Raw genomic sequence first — 20359 nt, 5'->3', positions numbered from 1 at the left:
AGGGAAAGATCCCTACACACTACCTTTTCTTTTCTGACCCATGTCAACATGCAATGTCCAATTTAACTCCATGTACATTGTACTTTAGTGGAGCAGGCAACATTTAGAGCATAGCAATTGAAATCCACAAATACCTGCTTAATGTCCAGTCTTCTTTGCAGGCTCTCGGGTAGTGCTTTTAAGTGGAACTCCATGTCAGGGCATTTTGTAATGTAGTGTGAAACGTCTGGGAATGGATCTAGCATATATAACAGGGGTGTCAAACTCATTTTTGTCTCGGGCCGCATTGTAGTTATGATTTCCCTCAGAGGGCCGTTAGAACAGTGAAATGTTTAATCACAAAATCATATTATTACTATTACACAACAAATTGAGGGATAACTAGTTTTGAAATCAGAAGACAAGGATAATAGTTTGTTCAAGTATTGTTTAAGTTACTGTCGAAGAAGGGTTTGGTAACAGAAAAAAGCAATATCTCAACATTATTGTTTATTGTTATGACAATTTGGGTAAAGATCTTAGCAAAAATCACGGAAGATGACGAGCATGATTTGCTTTTGCGGGCCACATAAAATGATGTGGCGGGCCGCATCTGGCCCACCGGGCCTTGAGTTTGACGATCTATAAGATGAAACTCTATCTGATGAGCTATTCATTCCCCCTATTCTGACAGAACAAATGACTTGTAAGAGGAAACTCCATGGCATCCATGATACTGTGACGCACACTGTGGATTCCAGAGAAAGCTCTCCTTTCACACACCTTACACCTGGTCTGTTTGATCTCTACTCAAAGGGAGGCTCTTTTTGTTAAATTGGCTTGTTTTACTGCACTTGAGCCACCCTGGACCAACTCATTTGTTTGATACACGCGGTTCTTTCACGTCATCACAACCTTATACTGTATGCAATGATGAAAACTGATAACATGTTGTTGTATTCCTGTTTAAAATGTTGGAGTGACGCAATGGCAACCTATTTAGAGGAAAATCACATGGCACACATGCACGTTCATTTTGTGTATGTATGTACAGTATATAAAGAAGTATGTCTTACAATTATTAATACCATTACCACATTGTGCATTTTTATTGGGTAAATGAGTATACTGTTGAAAATTGACAGTTGCAAAAGACTCATCCGTCCATCCATTTTCTGAGCCCATCCCAGCTATCATCGGGCAGGAGGCGGGGTACACCCTGAACTGATTGCCAGCCAATCGCAGGGCACATACAAACAAACAACCAGTCGTCCACCGTGCCGCGCGAAAGACTCTTTGTTAAACATTTAAAAAAGAAGAAAGAGTCATATTTACAAGTCCAAAACGATTCCAACTATCTGATTACATACATAGTCAATGTTCTAAATGTATAATTGATTGGAATGCTTGAAAAATCTCATTCCTTTCTAGGACCCTAACCTACCATTATGTATTGCCATAATATTCACATAAAGACTCACGATAAAAATCATAACAGTCAGTCTTGTGTACTGAAGCAAGGCTTCTATCTTTATACTGTATATCTATACCTGTATATATTGATGATGATTTAAATTCTTAATCTGCATCCATGCATGTTCAGGACTACATTTTTTTGTACAGTTTTGTTTAGATTTCAGTCTTTAACACATCTATTTTAATGTTTTTCCTGCTGCTTATCTAGAATCAGGTTGCTGTAATGCACCTCTCTCTCAAACAATGTAATCTTACACTTCCTGGGTGACATTCAGGTGTTCGCAGGCCAAATGAGATATGAGATATAATCATGTTTGGGGTATACCCATGGGTGAGTCATCCATTCATCCGTATTTTCTATACTGCTTTTTTTTTTTTTTTTTTTTGATACTGCATTTTTTTTAAAACATTGTCTATCGTCACCGTCATTAGGGTAAGGGGACAAATGGAGCATAACAAATAATAATAATAATAATGCAGCTCTATCCCCCCAAAAGATTGGTATGATACTGTGTGGTATCATCATTATTTGCAGTATATTATGAGGGTTTCTGAAACATTATGAATAATTTATGGGGTGTATGGATCAGGTTTCCTTCTTCCTCAGTCGTTGCCCCTTTTTGGATGCTTGGGACAGAGTGGGTGGTGTTGTTGCTTTCCGGCTGCAGTCTGTGTCCACGTGTCTCCTCCCTGTGGCTGGGATCCGTTATTGCAGCGATGCACCAGCACTGGGTCCTTGTTGGGTGCTGTTTTTTTCAGCAGCAGCCTCTGCAGCATCTGTTTGTCCGATTGCTCCCGTCGAAAGTCATCCTCGTATACTTTGAGCTGTGACCAATTATGGAAATGAATAAGGAAGCTTGGTTGGTCATCAACAAATAAACAATTAAATAAAAAAAAAAAAACGTAACAAAAATACAAAAAGTAAAAATGAAATATACAAGAGGCCTTTATATTTTTCTTCCATGTTCTTACTTTCTAATATGTATTTTGTATGTAATTCAGAACAGTGAAGAAAAACGACCAAAAATAAAATAAAAAATACAGAGCTGTATGTGTTTAACTTCCTGTTCCTGCTGCCTCTGCGCCACAAATTATGTATAGCAACAAGCGGCAACGTGAATCTGGACAATTCTAATTATCTTTGAGTGCAGCTTCTAAGTTTTATGAGCAATCACAACTTATTAGTGTCGTTTGTGTGATTTATAATTTATCTCAAGGAGGAAAACTTCATTTGCAGTAAAAACCTCACGTCCACGGTAAGCAAGAGGACGGTACTTTTCCTTGTGAAGCCTATCAAAGTGAAGGTGCCCTACAAATTTGAAGATTACCTGCTCTTGCAATAGGGCCAGCTGTTGTTGCATCTCCTCCCTCTTCCTTCTCAGCCTTTGGTTGTCCTGCAATGTGCTTTTGTGGTTGCTGTGCGCCGTCCGATATTCTGCTTCATAGATATCCGTCTGCGGACGCAAGACATCATCATGGCACCGGGCCAATAAGTATAATTGTCTCCTGTGCTACCAAGCAAATTGAAGAACAGCTAGAACCCAGCAGCCACTTGGTGGTGCTTTTGTCCATCTAATCCCACGCTCTTTCTCCATAGCAACAGTAAATTGAGAGCATTTGGATTCAGTGATGAAATGAAGATCCCACCTGACACCTCATTGCTTCTAGCTGCTCCTTTAGGTCCAGAATCTCTCGGTGGGAGTCACAGCTCGGGGGTTTGGGTTGCGGCTGCGCATCCAGACTAGAAGAGGCAGGGGCGACGCATGATGGAGGGGAGCTTGAAGATGAGAGGCCGGGGATGGTCGCGCAGACCTTGTCCTGCTATGGGAAACAAAATCCGCATCAGTACTCACCGACTATCGCCGGACATAACAGACAGGTGAAGATACCTTTTGGACAGGTGGCTGGTACCTTCGGCCCTCCAGTAGCCTGACATATTCTTGTAGTTCTTGATTCTTCTTCAGCTCCAGCGTGAATGCCTGCTCGTAATAATCCTTTGCACTCTGCGCCCACAGAAACATACCGTATATACAGTCACAATCTCAAATAGTTAAATAGCTAATTTCCCCATGTAGTGAACTTCCCGTTCTAGGAATTAATATGGAATTGTTCACCCGCTCTTCTGGGACAATTTTCTACGAGATTTCAGTTTTGTCCATTCATCCAGAAGAATATTTCTGATGTCATACAAAATGGCCTGGCACCACCATCGAGTTTTATACAATTCTACAGCTGTCTATCCATTTTCTATAGTGATTGTCCTTATTAGGGTTGTGAGTAAGCTGGAGTCTATCCCAGCTGACTTTGAATGAGAGGCAGGCTACTCCCTGGACCAGGCACGTGCACACATAGACCCCAGTGGTGCTCAAGGACCAGCCCTTTTGCCCTGGATGAAAAAAGTGCCCTTATTGCTGCAGCCAAATTTTCTTTCCTTTCGGTATTCAACAATGTGTGTGTATGTGTATGTGTGTGTGTGTGTGTGTGTGTGTGTGTGTGTGTATATATATATATATATATATATATATATATATATATATATATATATATATATATATATATATTGCCTCAACGCCACGGCGCATCAAGGCAGTCATTGAAGCAGAGGGATTCCCAACCAAGTATTGAAGATAAACATATCGTTTTGAAAGTATCATATTTTGATTCATTTAATGGGACCCCAATTTTTTTCTTTTTTCTACAAAAAGTGAGACGAAAATGGTGATTTCTTCACAGTATACTATTTTTTTTGAATTCCTGATTTCATGGGTTTTATGAGCTGGAAGCCCTAATTATGTAAAAATAAACAAAGAAATACGTGAAATTGTTTAAATTGTGGGCCCTGTATCTATAGTGTGTGAAAGTTTAACTTTTTGAATGGAATTATGGAAATAAATAAACGTGTCTATGATATCAAATTTACCGTAATTTCTCGTGTATAATGCGCACCCCCAAAATTGACCTCAAAATTCCGGAAAATCCTTCTACCTATGTATAATACATTTTTACAATGCATGATTTTGCTTCGACCCATATGATCAAAACATTAAGTATTATCTGTATTTTGTTAGTTTTTTCAAACAATTATTCTGAAGTTAAACACTTGAACACAATACTTACTTTTTAATTGCTTGCTCTTATTTTGAAATTCACAGCCATACTTTTATTTAGTAAATGAGAAAAAACACAGTTGTGCTCAATGTTTGATTACCCAGGCAGAAGATGTATAACAATTCTTTTAAGAAAACATAACGGACGAGGCGAAACACATTAAATTTTATTTTCATGGGATTCAAATTAAACTGTCAAGAAAAGCATTATCATTAAACAAAACATAACCATAAAGAAATTAATGGTGGTTGTTGTTCAGTCAGCCGTCGTATTAAAAAAAATCAACAACAAAAAAAACAATATTTCACTAATTCTGCTGGTATAATTGAATTTTTATTTAATTGAGTTGTACCAAGTCATAGATTACATCATCCAAAAATCTTAGAATTACTTATCTTGGTCTCATTCTTTAACAGCATATCACAAAAACCTGACAATTGTTCATAAATGTATTATTGACCGTGTTGATTGTGTTAACAGCAATACAGAAGTTAAATGGAAAAATAAAATAAATACAGATGCTAAATATATGTACTTTTTTTGTCACTTGTATGAATAATTTTGTTGATTTTTCCACTTGAGCACCTGCCCCGAAAATTTTTTTGGGCCGTACCTGCACTGGACTGGTCGCCAGCCAATTGCAGGGCAATAGAAAGAAAAACAACCATTGACACGCACATTCACAGTGTCGCTTTGGACAATTTAGAGTCTTCAGTTATGCATTTGTACATGCATGTTTTTGGAATGTGGCACCGACCCCCACACACACAAATAAATAAATTGCTACGTGAATTGGTTTTCAATTATGTAATGCATGACATGTGACTCATTCATTCATTGGCATTTTTATAGGTAATTGCGCCCCATTGTGGAATGGCCCTCTGTAGAAGAGATTGGAGGGAACCTTTTTATGCACTACACAACCCAGCAGTCGGCAATCCTTGTCTACAGTTGCAGGACTTGTTGCAGCGGGTCTGCCTTACAGTCAAAGGGTTCTGGGTCTGAATCTCAGCGCAATTGTCCATAGGTGTGAATGTAAATTATTGTTTGTCCACATGTGCCCAATGATTGATGGGCGAACAGTCCAGAGTGTAACGTCAGCTGGGATAGGGTCCAGCTCACCTGCAACTCGGTCAAAAAATGGATGGATACTTTTGTCCTGATGTATTCAGTCTTTCCTTTTCATTTACACATTGGTGAGTGTATTCACCTGCTGGTTCTCGACCTTTAGGAGTAGTTTGCTGTTCAGCTCTTTGAGGGTGGCATTTTCCACATCCAAACCGTCCAGCCTGTGCTGCAACCCCAGGGTGGTATTGCGATACATCTGGTCCCAGTCCCCATTCAGTTTCATCAGCTGAAACCCAAAGATTTCATCACCACTACCATCATTAGCATCAATATCATCATAGCCTCTCTGCCTGATGTTGCATAGGGCCAAGTACAAGAGTGGCTTACAATACCCGCATGGTATGGTGGTGAAAAAAGCTTGTCTTTCTGTGGATTTTCTATTCAATACAGAGTAGTGATTCCATTGTGGAATTGATACAAATCAGTGTTGTTTTTGGTATGATTTCCTGTGTCTGAATTCCAGTTCCTGCCAGCTCTCACTGTTCCTGCATGCAACTTGGGGCAGATATTGCATGACTCCAACAAATCTCGTGGGAATTCAGTGAACATGTAAAGGATTGTGTTTTTTTTGTGTGTCTTCATGCCTTTTTTTATTTGATGAGAGACTGTAAAAGAGAGTACTATATTGTAGTTCTCTTGTTGTGTAACCTACTTTCTGTAAAAATGCAACTGAACACTTTTAGCCACTCCACTCACATTAATACTGATGTCACAATGATGTGGGATTAATCAGAGGGTGAATTCATATCAAATGGAAAAAAATAATAGCTGTATCAGGAGAAAAAATCATTTGTCCTATTTTTTAAAAATCAGGAAGTAGGCCAAGGTTGTATGATATGTGGGGGAAAAAGGAAGTAATTTCTACACCTCAGCTGCAATTTTTCACACACCGCCCACATCCTCTGATTTTAACAGAGAACTGTGTCATTTCCAACATCAGCAGTACAATCTGTGCATGAAAGCGCAGAGCCTGCGAAGGTGAAGTTGTACCTTTTTGTTGACTTTGCGGAGCTCCGTGTTGTTGTTGAGGAGCTGCACCTTCTCCTGGTCAGCTGAGGTGACGCTCATACTTTCAGTGATATGCTGCTCCATAGAGGGTGACCCGTCAGACACCGAACACACACTCTTTCGCCTGCACGCACATACAGTAAAGGTGACCGCCAAAAAGTAATGGTGGCCAAAGTACTCACACACTGTACTTAAGTGGAAGTATAGACACAGTGGAGTCTTGAGATACGAGTTACACAACGTACAAGTTTTTCGGGTTACGAGCCGTTGTTCGAATTATGATTTTTTTGCTTTGACTGGTGACTTACGAGCGCTGTATGGTGGCAGTAAACTCAACACAACTTAATCAGAACAAGCAGCAGTTTAGCAGAAAAAGTCGACAAGCTGTTTATTGCCATTCCTAGTTCCTAGTTTATTGTCAAACGAAACATGAAACAAAGAAAATTAAATGTGTATTCAAAACATCCATGTAGCTTCAGCTAACAAGCCTATTTAGTTTAATAGTGTACTAACAATGAATGCAAAATGCCATAGACGTGCTAACGAATAACATCGGTGTCGTAGTGTTATAACACTTTAAACGACGGATATTTGCACACATGGTGAACAACACATGAAGGGAGATAATATAACAATACCCACAGGCATATATTGTTTTATCCTCTGAGAAGAAAGACTGATATTTCTTCATTTCTTCTAAAGACTGCTTACTGAGGAGTCACCGTCTCCATGTAAAGTATAGCCGTATACCTATTATATCATACTGCCCCCAATCAAGAGCAGCACAATGTCCATTGAATTGAAGCAAAAATGTGGCAAAAATGGTTTATTTATTTACAGTCTATTTAATTGTATTTCCTGTATTTTTTTTAATAAGGTACAATATTAAACAGTGCTATTTTTATCTTATTAAAAAAACATTACACAATTCCTTGTTTTTTTTTGGGGGGGGAAGCTGGAACAAATTAATGGTATTTTCATCCAATTAAAAAGGGAAAGATGCTTGAATAAACAACTGTTTTGAGTTACCAGCGGAATAAATTAAACTCAAATCTCAAGGCATCATTGTATTTGTGTGTTTAAAAAAAAAAAAAGTAAAGAAGACAAAGTAGCAGTAGGAAAGTTGTAGCAGAAGCTTTCCATTAATAAAAAGCAAACACATACTGTATATGCACAAAAGAACTTCAGGATACTTTTAACACCCACTCGCATAGAGTGAGTGCACTTTCGGAGAATAAAACCTGAGCCATTATGTTTGCCCACGCACGCATATATATGTGTAGTCACATTAGGCACTCAAGACAGCCCAAGAAATGTTTACCATTATATGAATGTGCATTACCCTGGAAACCATTAATCAATGTTGAATCATTTTGGGTGACAGCAAAGAAAAAATATTAGCTGGCATCAATTAGTCAGAGCAGCTTGCTCAGTGGTCGTGTTGTGAGGTCTCGTCTCAGAGGAATAGTTGGTGGAGAGGGAATAGAGACTACATCCTCCTGGAAGAACACACGCAGCTTTGCATGTAGCGCCTTGGGCGTTCTCACATGTGCATACTGCAGGACTCACAAAGAGAAGATTGCCACTCTACCGATTGTGAACATCTGAAATTCTTATTTATTTTCAGGTCATAGATTAATTTGAGGTTTTGAAAAGAACATTACTGGGCATTAATATTTGCAAGAATGAACGAATTGTATTGCCGAGAAGCAAACATTTTCATGCATCCATTTTCTCAACCACGTACGTGTCATCATTAGGGTTACGGGCTGGACCTTAGCCCAGCTGACTTCAGGGAAGAGGTAGGTTACACCTTGGACCGGTTGTCAGCCAAGCACAGGGCATATATAAACAAAAAACCATTCACATCAAAGTCATATAAAGAAAAGTCTGGACAGTGACAAGCTGGTAACAATATGGCACCTGCGCATAATGACTTTAAGTAGAACAAATACGGTTTGTTAATCGCTCAGAGTAACTGCCACACACACCAACGCCACAGGGAGAAGAATAAAGACCACGCCCCGCCCATCTGTCAACTGTCAGGCAGACACAATACATGACAACCGGGAAAAATGGATGCTACTTCATCTTGGATCTTTCTTATGTCTACACATACCGTAACTACATGTTTCAGATGTGAAACTATATTTTAAAGCCTCTGGTGGCTGGAACATATCCCACCGGATCATCAGAATTCGAATCAATTTTATTGCCATTGTCAATGCAAGGTACTTTCACAACCAGGATTTTTTTTTTTTTTTTTTAAGCAGGCACACCAGCCCAAGGTCCTGGTCCACATGTTTGCGTGTCTGGCAGCTAATAAACATTGTGAATCAGTTTCACAAAGTTTCCTATCAAAAGTTATCTTGGAAGGGCACTGAAATGCCACTGCATGCCAAGCAATATGTTAATAACCCTGTCATGTTCTATGATAAAGAGGGTGATAACAAATTTATCGAGCCTGCTCCTATCTTCGGACAACTGACTGAATATTGTCAACATTTGTGTAGCCATGATGAGATTACAATATTGCATGGAAAACATGTGACATCAATTGGATAACGACACATGAGATTGTGGGGAGGAAGTTAGATAATATCACTTGTGATGACCTCATTGGAAACTCAACGGTCACTTTTTTGTTCCACCTCTTCATTTGGCAACATAAATTTATTTTCCCCAAAAATAACATAAAAAGGTAATCAGTAAGGAATCTATGGAGTCTCCAAAATCTAACAAATTGCCAGTATTCATCATACAAATAAACCTAACATGAACAGGATAGGAAATTGATCAATAGATGACATCACCAGAACATTATCAGGAAATCATATAATGTCTTGTCAATATCTTATTTAGCCCCATGGTTTGACATCTGTCATATTTTACCTGCTAAGAGAAATATTGAGCATACTGTACATACCATAGTGCTTCAGATTTTTTTAGGTTGATTTCACTTGTCACTGATAAATCCATGTGGTTTTCTGATGAAGCTGAAGATCTCAAAGGTAGCTTCTCTTGATCTTGATCCATAGCAGATCAACTCGTCATTCCTAAAAATGAAGAGTGTAATTTCGCTTGTCACACACAGCCCAGAAGAGGCAAATTAAATACCAAGTGTCAGTATTGCTGCGTAACAAAACAGGAAGTCGCACCGGTACGGGGCATGTGACTAAAAGTTTTGAGAAGAGGAAATGACACTCTGACAATGACAAGCTGTTTTGGCTTCAACCATTGCAGTTCATTTTGCAAACACGCTATATAGCCAAAAGTGTTTGTTCACCTGCCTTGACTCACATATGATTTGAAATGATATCCCATTCTAAGACCATATGGTTTAATATGATGTTGGTCTACGCTTTGCAGCTTTAACAGCTTCAACTCTTATAGGAAGGCTTTCAACAAGGTTTAGGAGTGAGTTTATGAGAATTTCTGACCATTCTACCAGGAGCATTTTTGTGAGGTCACACACTGATGTTGGACGAGAAGGCCTAGCTCACTGTCCACTCGAAATCAACCAAAATGAGTTCTATCAGTTTGAGGGCAGAACTCTGTGCAGGCCAGTCAAGTTCAGACATGTTGGAACAGGAAGGGGTAATCCCCAAACTGTTTTACTGTCCAAAATCTCTTGGTATGCTGAAGCATTCAGAGTTTCTTTCACTGGAGCTCAGGCGCTAAGATTTTGGACATTTCCAACTTTGTGGGAACAGTTTAGAGATGGCCCCTTCCTGTTCCCACATGACTGTGCTTCAGTGCACAATTCAAGGTTCATAAAGACACGGGTGAGAGAGTTTGATGTGGATGAACTTGACTGGCCTGCATAATCCTTGACCTCAACTCAATGGAGCACTTCTGGAAGAATTAGAACGGGGACTGAGAGCCAGGCCTTTTCGTCCAACATCAGTGTGTGACCTCACAAATGTGCTTCTGGAAAAATATCCATAAAGTCCTATAAACTTTCCCCTTCCCACAAGAGTTTGAGATATTATAATTGCAGAGGGTAGACTGATGTCATATCAAACCCTATGTATTTAGAATGGGATGTCACTGTAATTCATATATGAGTTAAGGCAGGTGAGCGAATAATTTTGGCAATATAGTGTATATTGAAAATTGCATGAGTTTCCCAAATGTTACATGGGAAACTTGAGTCAGTGAAATGTTTATGTTTTGTATCAGAAGACAAAGTAGGAAGCTGAATATCTGCTTCTCACCAGATCTGACAAAATAAGTGGAACGACAGCAACTCATACAAATTTATACTGTACATAGCCTAAGCATGAGTCTATGCACATACACGAGTGCTGAGGAAGTTGTATATAAAAGATTGTCTCAAGCAGTAGGGTACAGTATATATAGTCAATGTATTTTTAGTTATTTGGCATTTTTATGATTTTGCCCTCCTACACCACCACAACGGATAAGAAACAAGATAGGATAATCAAGATGTGTAGACATTTAGCTTTGATTTAGGAGGTATCAAAAATATAGCATTTACAAATTTGGAATTTACATGCATTTTATGTAGAATATGCGTCAACTTTCAAGCTTTTCTTAAACTATTCAAAATATGATGACAGTAAGGATCACTAATTGACACATTTTCTGGGACACCAACTGTCAGTAGACAGGCTTTTTTTTTTTTTTTTTTTTTTTTTTTAAATGCAAAAAAGTAACTGTGTGGCCAAATGACAAGCAGTTGAAACCAGATGTTAACATACACTAAATAAAAAGACACAAATGCTTTTTCTTCTTACTGACTAATATTAAATCAGACTAAACATTTAGTGTTTTATATCAATTAGGATGACCAAAATTATTTCCATTTACTAAATGCCAAAATAATAACAAAATAAATTTTAGAAGGATATTTTTCATAACTTTCTTCAAAGTCAGAAGTTTACATAAATTATTGTTTGGTACGATTGCCTTTAAACTGTATGACTTGGGTCAGTTTTGATAACGTTCGATTCCTTCCACAAGATTCTTACAATATTTGGCAGGAATTTGGGGCAATTCCGCCTGACAGAACTGGTGTAACTGAGCCAAGTTTGAAGACCACCTTGCTCGCACATGCCTTTCCAGATCTGCCCATACATTTCCCATGGGATTGAAATCAGGGCTTTACATTGGCCACTCCAAAACATTGACTTTGTTATCCTTCAACCACTTCATAACCAGTTTGGCAGTATGCTTCGTGTCATTGACCATTTAGAAGACCCATTGGCACCAAAGCTTTAACTTCCTGGCTTATGTCTGGAGATGCTGCTTCAGTATTTCCGTATAATATTCTTACCTCATGATGGCATTTATTTCCTGAAGTGTACCAGTCCCTCCTATAGCAAAACAAACCCACAATATGATGCTGCCACCCACGTATTTAAAAGTCGTTCTCAGGCTTGCAAAATTCCCTCTTTTCCCTCCAAACGTAACAATGCTCATGATGGCCCAAATTTCAATTTTTGTTTATCAGACCACCGGACATGGATCAAAAAATTTTATTTGCCCCTGTGAGCAAATTTAAAATTTTAATCTGACTTTTTTATGCCTGTGGCAATGGACCATCCACCGCCAACATTCCCCTGTCACAAGGCTGTGGTGTCCTTGAGAAAGACACCAATACCCTGGGCGCTTAAGCAGCCCTCTCCAGTGTGTGCCACCACTAACATGGTGTGTTTGCTGTGTCCACAACTGTGGTGGGTTAAATATAGAAGAAGAATGTCGTGTGCATATGTCCATGGCGATAAAAAGGCAGCCCTATGGGGGAAAAAAACCCAGTGTAAACTGTAGGCTGGTCCCAAACCCGGATTAAAACTTTGCTAAATCAATATGAGCGTTCATTCAAAGAATTCCATACCAGATCGGTCGTGGCCACTGGCGCCGTTAACCTACAGGGCGCCGGTGAAAATTCAACTACTGTGGGTTGAAGATGAAGGAGAGGTGGAAAGTGGGTTCTTAGGCAGAAAGAGAAGAGGAAAGCACAGAGCATAGAACTGAATGGGGGACTTTGAATGTTGGGACCATGACAGGAAAAGCTCGGGAGTTGGTTGACATGATGATTAGGAGAAAGGTTGATCTATTGTGTGTCCAGGAGAGCAGGTGGAAAGGCAGTGAAGCTAGAAGTTTAGGGGCAGGGTTCAAATGATTTTACCATGGTGTAAATGGGAAGAGAAATGAAGTAGGGGTTATTTTAAAGGAAGAGTTAGCAAAGAGTGGCACGATCAGAATCAAATCAGAATCAGAATCAGAATCATCTTTATTTGCCAAGTTTGTCCAAAAACACACAAGGAATTTGTCTCCGGTAGTTGGAGCCGCTCTAGTACGACAACAGATAGTCAATTGACAGAGAACACTTTGGAGACATAAAGACATTGACAAAAAACAGTCACTGGGCAGTAAAGGGTTGCTAGTTATCTGGTAATCCCGGTACATTATTTTTTTTTGACAGTTGTGCAAAAAGAGGCAGAGTCCTCTAGCACTTAGAGCAGTTCGAATGACTAATATTGCAATAGTCCGGTGCAATGACCATTGTGCAAAGGGCGCCGAGACTTCAAGGAGTATATGCGGTTTAAAGTGACGAGTAGTGCGATCATCTGGGACAATGTTGGTTGTGCAAATGTTACAGATACTCCTCAATCAGTGTGCAAATGGAGCAGATGCTACTCTGGCATGAGTGGCCAGTATATGCAAATAGTGCAGCATGGCGAGACAACTCCAGTGAGTGCACGAGTAATGTATGATTGGCCCCACAGAAATGTGACAACGAACTCAAGTCAAAAAATTGCCAGCATGTTGTAGATAGACGATAGACGACCGGGTAGCACACCTGCCTCACAGTTCTGAGGACTGGGGTTCAAATCCCGGCCCCGCCTGTGTGGAGTTTGCATGTTCTCCCCGTGCCTGCGTGGGCTTTCTCCGGGTACTCCTGTTTCCTCCCACATCCCAAAAACATGTGTGGTAGGTTGATTGAAGACTCTAAATTGCCCGTAGGTGTGAATGTGAGTGCGAATGGTTGTTTGTTTATGTGTGCCCTGCGATTGGAGGGCGATCTGTTCAGGCTGTACCCCACCTCTCGCCCGAAGATAGCTGGGATAGGCTCCAGCATGCCTGCGACCCTAGTGAGGATAAGCGGTACGGAAAATGGATGGATGGATGGATGGATGGATGGATGAATTTGATGCCTGCAACTCATTCCAAAAAAGTTGGGAAAGCTCAAAAAACACCTGTTTACTCACATGTTACAATACATACATCAGTATGTTAAAATTTATGTATCTATTTTTAATGAATCTCATTTAATAGATAGTCCAATGACTTATAGTAAATACATTTAAAAAATACAGTGGTGCCTTGAGAAATGCACATCACTCATTTTGCAAATAGTAAACAAATCTTTCAAAAAGAGCCTTCAAACTATTAATACGACTTTCAGTTACAGTTTACTGTCAAGCTAAACATAAAACAGAGAGAATTACACGTTTGACTGTTTCCCAAAATGTTTTTATTTCTTTTTTACTGAAATTCAAATAATAGGAAACGCCATGGCTAACGAATAGCACCTATGTGGTGTTGTTTTAGCTCTTGAAGGAACAGATATGTGAACACAAATATATATATATATATATATATATATATATATATATATATATATATATATATATATATATATATATATAAAAACACACACACACGCACACACACACATACTCATAGGTGTGAAAATCTCATGACTGGAGCATTGTCACTGCTCTTGGCCTGTGTGGCAACAGACAACGTGAGCGGGTACCCTTATTAAATACAGAATGGCAACTTCAAGATGTCCGCGTACCTATGGTATGCCCAGCTTGTCGCAGATCCATTTTTCCATCCATCCATTTTCAACACCGCTTATCCTGGTTAGGGTCGCGGGACGCTGGAGCCTATCCCAGCTGACTTCGGACGAAAGGCGGACTACAACCTGAACTTGTCGCCAGTCAGTCGCAGGGCACATATAGACACGGACAACCATTCGCACTCGCATTCACACCGTCACTGAGGGGGAATTGAACCCACGGTGCCTGCACCAAAGTCAGGCGAGTGTACCACTACACCATCAGTGACTTTGTCGCAGATCGGTCTGCCAAATTGGCAAACGCGTAGCGAGAACGAAAGTCAAGATACACCAGTTTATGCACTCCACGGCAGATGCACCGCCAATGAAAATAGAGCCCATAATGCTTAATTCGTCTTCAGGTAGTCGACTATGAGCTGGTGTGAATCCGTTGTGCTTCATAATAATACGAGACCTGACTGCAACTGATGATAACGGTGTCATACATATATTCATGACAAATAATGAATGGGTCAGACTGATTGTATTCACCAGTGTCCTCGCTGCGATAGGTTAATTAGAAAATCACATGCTCATCCAAAGGACAATAAAGCAAATTAAAAGATTTTTCTTAATTATTTTTCCCTCATCACGCCAAGCTGTCCTTTATTAGCACCAGCTGAATTTATATGCTGATCTTAATTGTGTCTTGTTCTCCTGTGTCAGAGTCTAATCGATCCAAGGCCACTTGCGTGCTTAAGAGCTGGTCTGAAAATGACATCATTACCAAATAACATGATTATTTGGTGAATTTTAGATTGCGGCAGGAGTTCATCAAGTATACAGGAAAAATGATGATTATGCAAGGAATTGCTTTCATTCTGATCAGTAAAAACTGTAAGAAAAGACAAAGAAATATTTTCAAAAGGGGACAATACACAAAGAAAGCAAAAGGCTGTTCATGTGTGTATATTGTCTGAGAATATAAATGCTATCTTCTCACTTATTCATTCTCACTCATTTATTTCACAGAAGCAATTGAGATTTGGACCAGAACCTCTGAATGTGCAGTCGACTTGCTAGTCAATATTCCACCATGCTGTCCATTTGGCGAAATTGTGACAATGCAGACTATACACGCCCTACTACACAATGTGATTTAATATGTCGTCCACTGAATTAATGCCGAGTTGAACCGCTAAAACCATTGTATCTTTGTACACCCCTTTAAGTATCCGACACTCCATTGTGAGGCAGGAGCAGAGGACTCAACAATATGCATTAATGCTGTCCACCAGCTTGGCCTGACTTGCTCAGGTGATTCCGTTTACATGTCTCTTCAATCTATCTTGGACGCCAGTCAGAGTATTGCTGTGCCAAGCAGAGGCTTTGCTGGGCGGCCCCACAACAGCACTGCAGTGCCTTCATTGACCCAAGACTCCGTCACAGTCAAGGACAAATGGGCTGCTGCTACCAAGGGGATTAAGAAAAGGAGCATAACGTAGAGATGGATAGCTCATTTATCAACTTGAACTTCAGTAACAGTTAAAAGGACATTTAAGTCAGGGTTTGGTGTTTTTACACTGGGACAAATGCGGACTGACTGCAGCCAATCTGCTTTGGTAACATGTAAATCACGTATTTTGTCCTTGGCGCCAGTTGTTTGATCAGCTCAGTGATTGAAGGTGACAGTGAGCTGTTATAGAAGCTGACAGAGTGCATCTGTTCCCAAGTCCCAAACCAGCATCTATTCAAACAAGTCAGCTGTGGCGCCATGTCTGACTTGGACAATTTCTGTCAAATCTCAACAACACATTGTTTGAAGACATGCACGCTAACAACTCAGCCTTTAGGGATCAGCTTTATGAAGCTGCTAAAATATTTCTTGGCATGGCATCATGTTAAAGTGCATTTATTGATGGTCTGCATGCAACATACAGTCAAACAAACAGTAATTACAAAAAAAGAGATGATTCATAAATTATGTAGGTCCGCCAAGGATAAATATTGGTAGTGTAACAAGTTAAGACAATGTGAATTTCACCATAACACGTTATCTGTGTTTGCTGTAACTGTTACAGTATATATATATATATATATATATATATATATACTCTATGCATTTTGCTTCATAGAATGCATGTGCAAAGGACACCATTTTTGGTGGTCCAAGTTATCCATTCTGATTAATAGCGACTAGGCTCCACAGATCTGTCATACTCTATGTATTGCCCAATATATTCTCTGTGTCCTGAATATAGTTGTGCCCACTCAATTGGATTGGCGGTTGGGAACTATTAGCTGCTCATGTTGGCAGGGTAACTTAAAAGACCTTGTAAAGTGAATTCAAAGATTTGGTTCTGAATACATTATACACGTTTGAAGACATTTCCTTAAAACAAGTGCAAAGACTAAGAACTATGTAGTAATCAATTGTGGAGCTATAGCGTTAAACTGTTCTTCACTATTTTTGTTTACCTGATTTTTTTAGCGTTGCTAAAATGGGGTCCGGGTATGCCCCTCCGCCCTCGGCATCAGTTGTCCCTCCCTCACTAATAAGAACTTGAGTGCCTCTCTTTGGATCTGCGCTTATCCGGTACATTTGCAACATGCTGTTAGCGAACTAGCTATGCCGACCACCCTAAAAATAAATCTTTCCTTCCCTCTGGCGTGGCCGCTTTAAAGGTCCCATATTTTACCACACCAACTTTTTCTGGTCTTTCTGATGTTATATTGGCTCTACATAAACATGTGAAATATGAATTAAAATCATCCACACATTCCAGAGTTTGACGTTATTCTGCCGAGAGGCCTGAAAACAGGTCATTTGAATTTCTCGAGCTTATCTACGTCACTGGCGAAGATCTCCGACTACCTCTCCGAACACGAGCTGGCGCTGTCGTCATGACAAACACGTCTGCTATCAAAAGAGGGTCTTTTACCAATCAGAGGAAAGGGGGCGGTCTTAAACAAATATGGAAAAAGCGGAAACAAAACTGGGTCAAACAAAAGTAGCTGTCAGAGGGGCCGAGTGTTCAGACTCGTATGTCAAAACCAAGGTTTTTTTAAAATGAAATTGACACTTTTTAAATAGCTAATGTGTGGGACCTTTAAACGCCTTGTTGTAGGACGTGAGTGCATGCACGTCACACAGAGAAAGGCGGAAGAGCGAAGATGTTTTTTTTTTTTAAATGTCCAACTTGACACCCGGCGTGTGGACCAGGGCTTAAGGCTTGTATGGCCACTTTAGACTGCCTTGTTTTTGGCTGTGAGTGTGTGCACCTCTTGGAGGGAAGACAGAAGAGCAAGGGGGGGAAAAAGTCAGAAGTGACAGCCAATGTGTGGGCAGGAGCCTCGTGCAAGCTTAGCCGTTTTAGAGCACCTCGCTGTTCTCGTGTGGAAAATGTTCAAGTCACTGGAGGCTTTAAGCGGATATATTTTCACGGCTCAAAGGTAGTTACGGGTACAGTATTAGACAATGTAGCACCTACTTTTCCAGTTTGTAGTGGTTTGACAGTTGAGGCGGGCAGCACATTCAGCGGCAGAGAACGGCATTGTTTTTCATAATTATGAAGCCTCAGTTTATGTACAGCACTTGATTTTATTTTGGGGTTATCATTAAAATGTGCCAGGTTTGTTAACAACACTCTCCTCCGTGCTGTGTCAAATTTAAAATTTGGATGTACCTTTTGGCATTAATGGTGCCTTCACCATTGCAAGTTACAAGATGTGCAAGTTACCCATGCCGTGGGTACAAACAACCACCCATACCATTACAGATGCTCGTTTTTTAACTTTTCGCCGATAAAATCTGGTAATCCTTTTCCTCTTTGGCCCAGAAGACCTGACGTCCACTATTTCCAAAACCAATTTCAAATGTGGACTCGTCAGACCACAGCGCACTTTTCACTTTGCATCAGTCCATCTCAGATGAGCTCAGGCCCAGAGAACCCGCCGGCATTTCTGGGTGTTGTTGACAAATGGCTTTCGCTTTACATGGTAGAGTTTTAACTAGCATTTGTAGATGTTGAGGCGAACAGTGTTAACTGACAATGGTTTTCTGAAGTGTTCCTCAGCCAACGTGACAATATCCTTTACACAATGATGCCGGTTTTAAATTCAGTGCTGCCTGAGGGAGAGAAGGTCACGGGCATTCACGGGTTGGTTTTCAGCCTTAACGAATACCTTTATTAAATTGTTTATATTATGGACCATAGACTGTAGACTTGTACTATTTCTATGCAGGAATCAAATTCAAAACAAGAAAATATTTGCAAAACTAAATATAAAGTTCGGCGGCACGGTGGACGATTGGTTAGAGCGTCAGCCTCACAGTTCTGAGGACCCGGGTTCAATCCCCGGCCCCGCCTGTGTGGCGTTTGCATGTTCTCCCCGTGCCTGCGTGGGTTTTCTCCGGGCACTCCAGTTTCCTCCCACATCCCAAAAACATGCATTAATTGGAGACTCTAAATTGCCCGTAGGTGTAAATGTGAGTGTGAATGGTTGTTTGTTTGTATGTGCCCTGCGATTGGTTGGCAACCAGTTCAGGGTGTACCCCGCCTCCTGCCCGATGACAGCTGGGATAGGCTCCAGCACGCCCGCGACCCTAGTGAGGAGAAGCGGCTCAGAAAATGGATGGATGGATGAAATATAACGTTCATCAGTTTGAACATTAAATTTCTTGTCTTTGTCGTGTATTCAATCGAATATAGGTTGAGAAAGATTTGCAAATAATGTTATGCTGTTTTTATTTATATTTTACACAACGCCCCAACTACATTGGAATTGGGGTTTGTACTTCCCTCCATTTCCAATCAGTCAGAACAATAAACAAATTGTCAAATCAGGTTATGCTATCTGCTTGTTAGTTGTGACCTGTATGTATCAGTGGAATACATACGAAGTAACAAAAACAAGGAGCAAAATGTTCTTTGTGTATGTTTTTCATTGAATAAGAACGTGAAATGAGCCAAAAGGTAGGCCTGTCTATCGCATCACAGCTATGTTTAATAAATATCTGTTGGGGGAAAAGGGTGTGTAGGAGTGACAGAAGCATTTCTTTTCAATAACACACAAGGCTGCCTCCGAAATATTTCATTTTTTAGCACTCTCGCTCTGTGCCAACTGAGAGCTTGGAAGATTGTTAGTGAAATGTGCAGATATGCTGGGAGAAAATTCTCAAGGAAAGAATAATACAAACCGACTTGAGAACATTTTGAAACCTTTTCACTTAATGTTGAATGTTTCACTTATGTTGAAGGTTAGCAATCTGGGTTCAGTCCCATTTTGCCTTTTGAGCGCATGCCTTGATTTTGTTGTTGTTGCTCGAAACCATCTACAATTGTCGCCAATAGCCTGTTGACAGGATTGAGCTCTTGTGAATGTGGAGGCCAATAGAGCAGTACGTTGAACTCCTTTCCTTTTCATGTTCAACAAAAATGTTTGACAAAATTAGAGGTTATGGATTTGAAATTTGAGCTGTGTGTGGTTTGTATGTTCACATCATGCATGTGGTTTTCTCCCACATTCCAAAAATGGGGCGGCATGACTCAGGTGGGAGAGTGGTCGTCTCCCGACCCGATGGTTTGGGGGTTCAAGCCATAGCCCTTGCGACCTGCATGTCGGTGTCCTTGAGCAAGATACTTAACCCCAAGTTGCGATCCGTACGTGACTGCGCTGAAGTGAGATGCGCATAATCAGGCTGCCAACTTTTGGAGCATTTATACGAGGGGTGCAGCTATGGAATATTTTATTATTCGAGTATCCTCCTAAACTTTTTATGGAATAATCGAGTATTTGGATAATTATATTTTTTGCCTGGTTAAAGAGCAATTATGAATACACAAG

General features: G+C 40.2%; 1 protein-coding gene across 2 annotated transcripts; it reads right to left on the bottom strand.

Moving 5' to 3' along the window:
* Positions 1 to 429: 429 nt before the first annotated feature.
* si:ch211-153b23.7 (uncharacterized) lies at positions 430 to 9835 on the bottom strand. Of its 2 annotated transcripts, none has more exons than XM_061686674.1 (7): positions 9626 to 9835; positions 6682 to 6823; positions 5774 to 5917; positions 3345 to 3458; positions 3103 to 3276; positions 2784 to 2909; positions 430 to 2280 (listed from the first exon to the last, which is right to left on the bottom strand). In XM_061686674.1, exons 1-7 carry the CDS (start codon positions 9733 to 9735, stop codon positions 2059 to 2061), a joined length of 1032 nt encoding a protein of 343 aa, XP_061542658.1. In that variant the 5' UTR covers positions 9736 to 9835; the 3' UTR covers positions 430 to 2058. The 2 variants fall into 2 exon arrangements, with proteins under 2 accessions (XP_061542658.1, XP_061542659.1); XM_061686675.1 differs by having other exon boundaries at positions 3103 to 3273.
* Between the last annotated feature and the right edge of the window lie 10524 nt (positions 9836 to 20359).

This window comes from Phycodurus eques, chromosome 9 (genome assembly GCF_024500275.1).
Source record: "Phycodurus eques isolate BA_2022a chromosome 9, UOR_Pequ_1.1, whole genome shotgun sequence".
Classification (NCBI taxonomy): domain Eukaryota; kingdom Metazoa; phylum Chordata; class Actinopteri; order Syngnathiformes; family Syngnathidae; genus Phycodurus; species Phycodurus eques.
This window is presented reverse-complemented; position numbering and strand designations above follow the sequence as displayed.

Coding starts and splice junctions, on each gene's coding strand:
- si:ch211-153b23.7 (XM_061686674.1), bottom strand. CDS start 9,735: ATGGATCAAGATCAAGAGAAGCTACCTTTGAGATCTTCAGCTTCATCA. Junction 5,918..6,681: donor TCCGCAAAGTCAACAAAAAG/GTACAACTTCAC, acceptor TTTGGGTTTCAG/CTGATGAAACTGAATGGGGA. Junction 2,910..3,102: donor TAGAAGCAATGAGGTGTCAG/GTGGGATCTTCA, acceptor TTGCGTCCGCAG/ACGGATATCTATGAAGCAGA.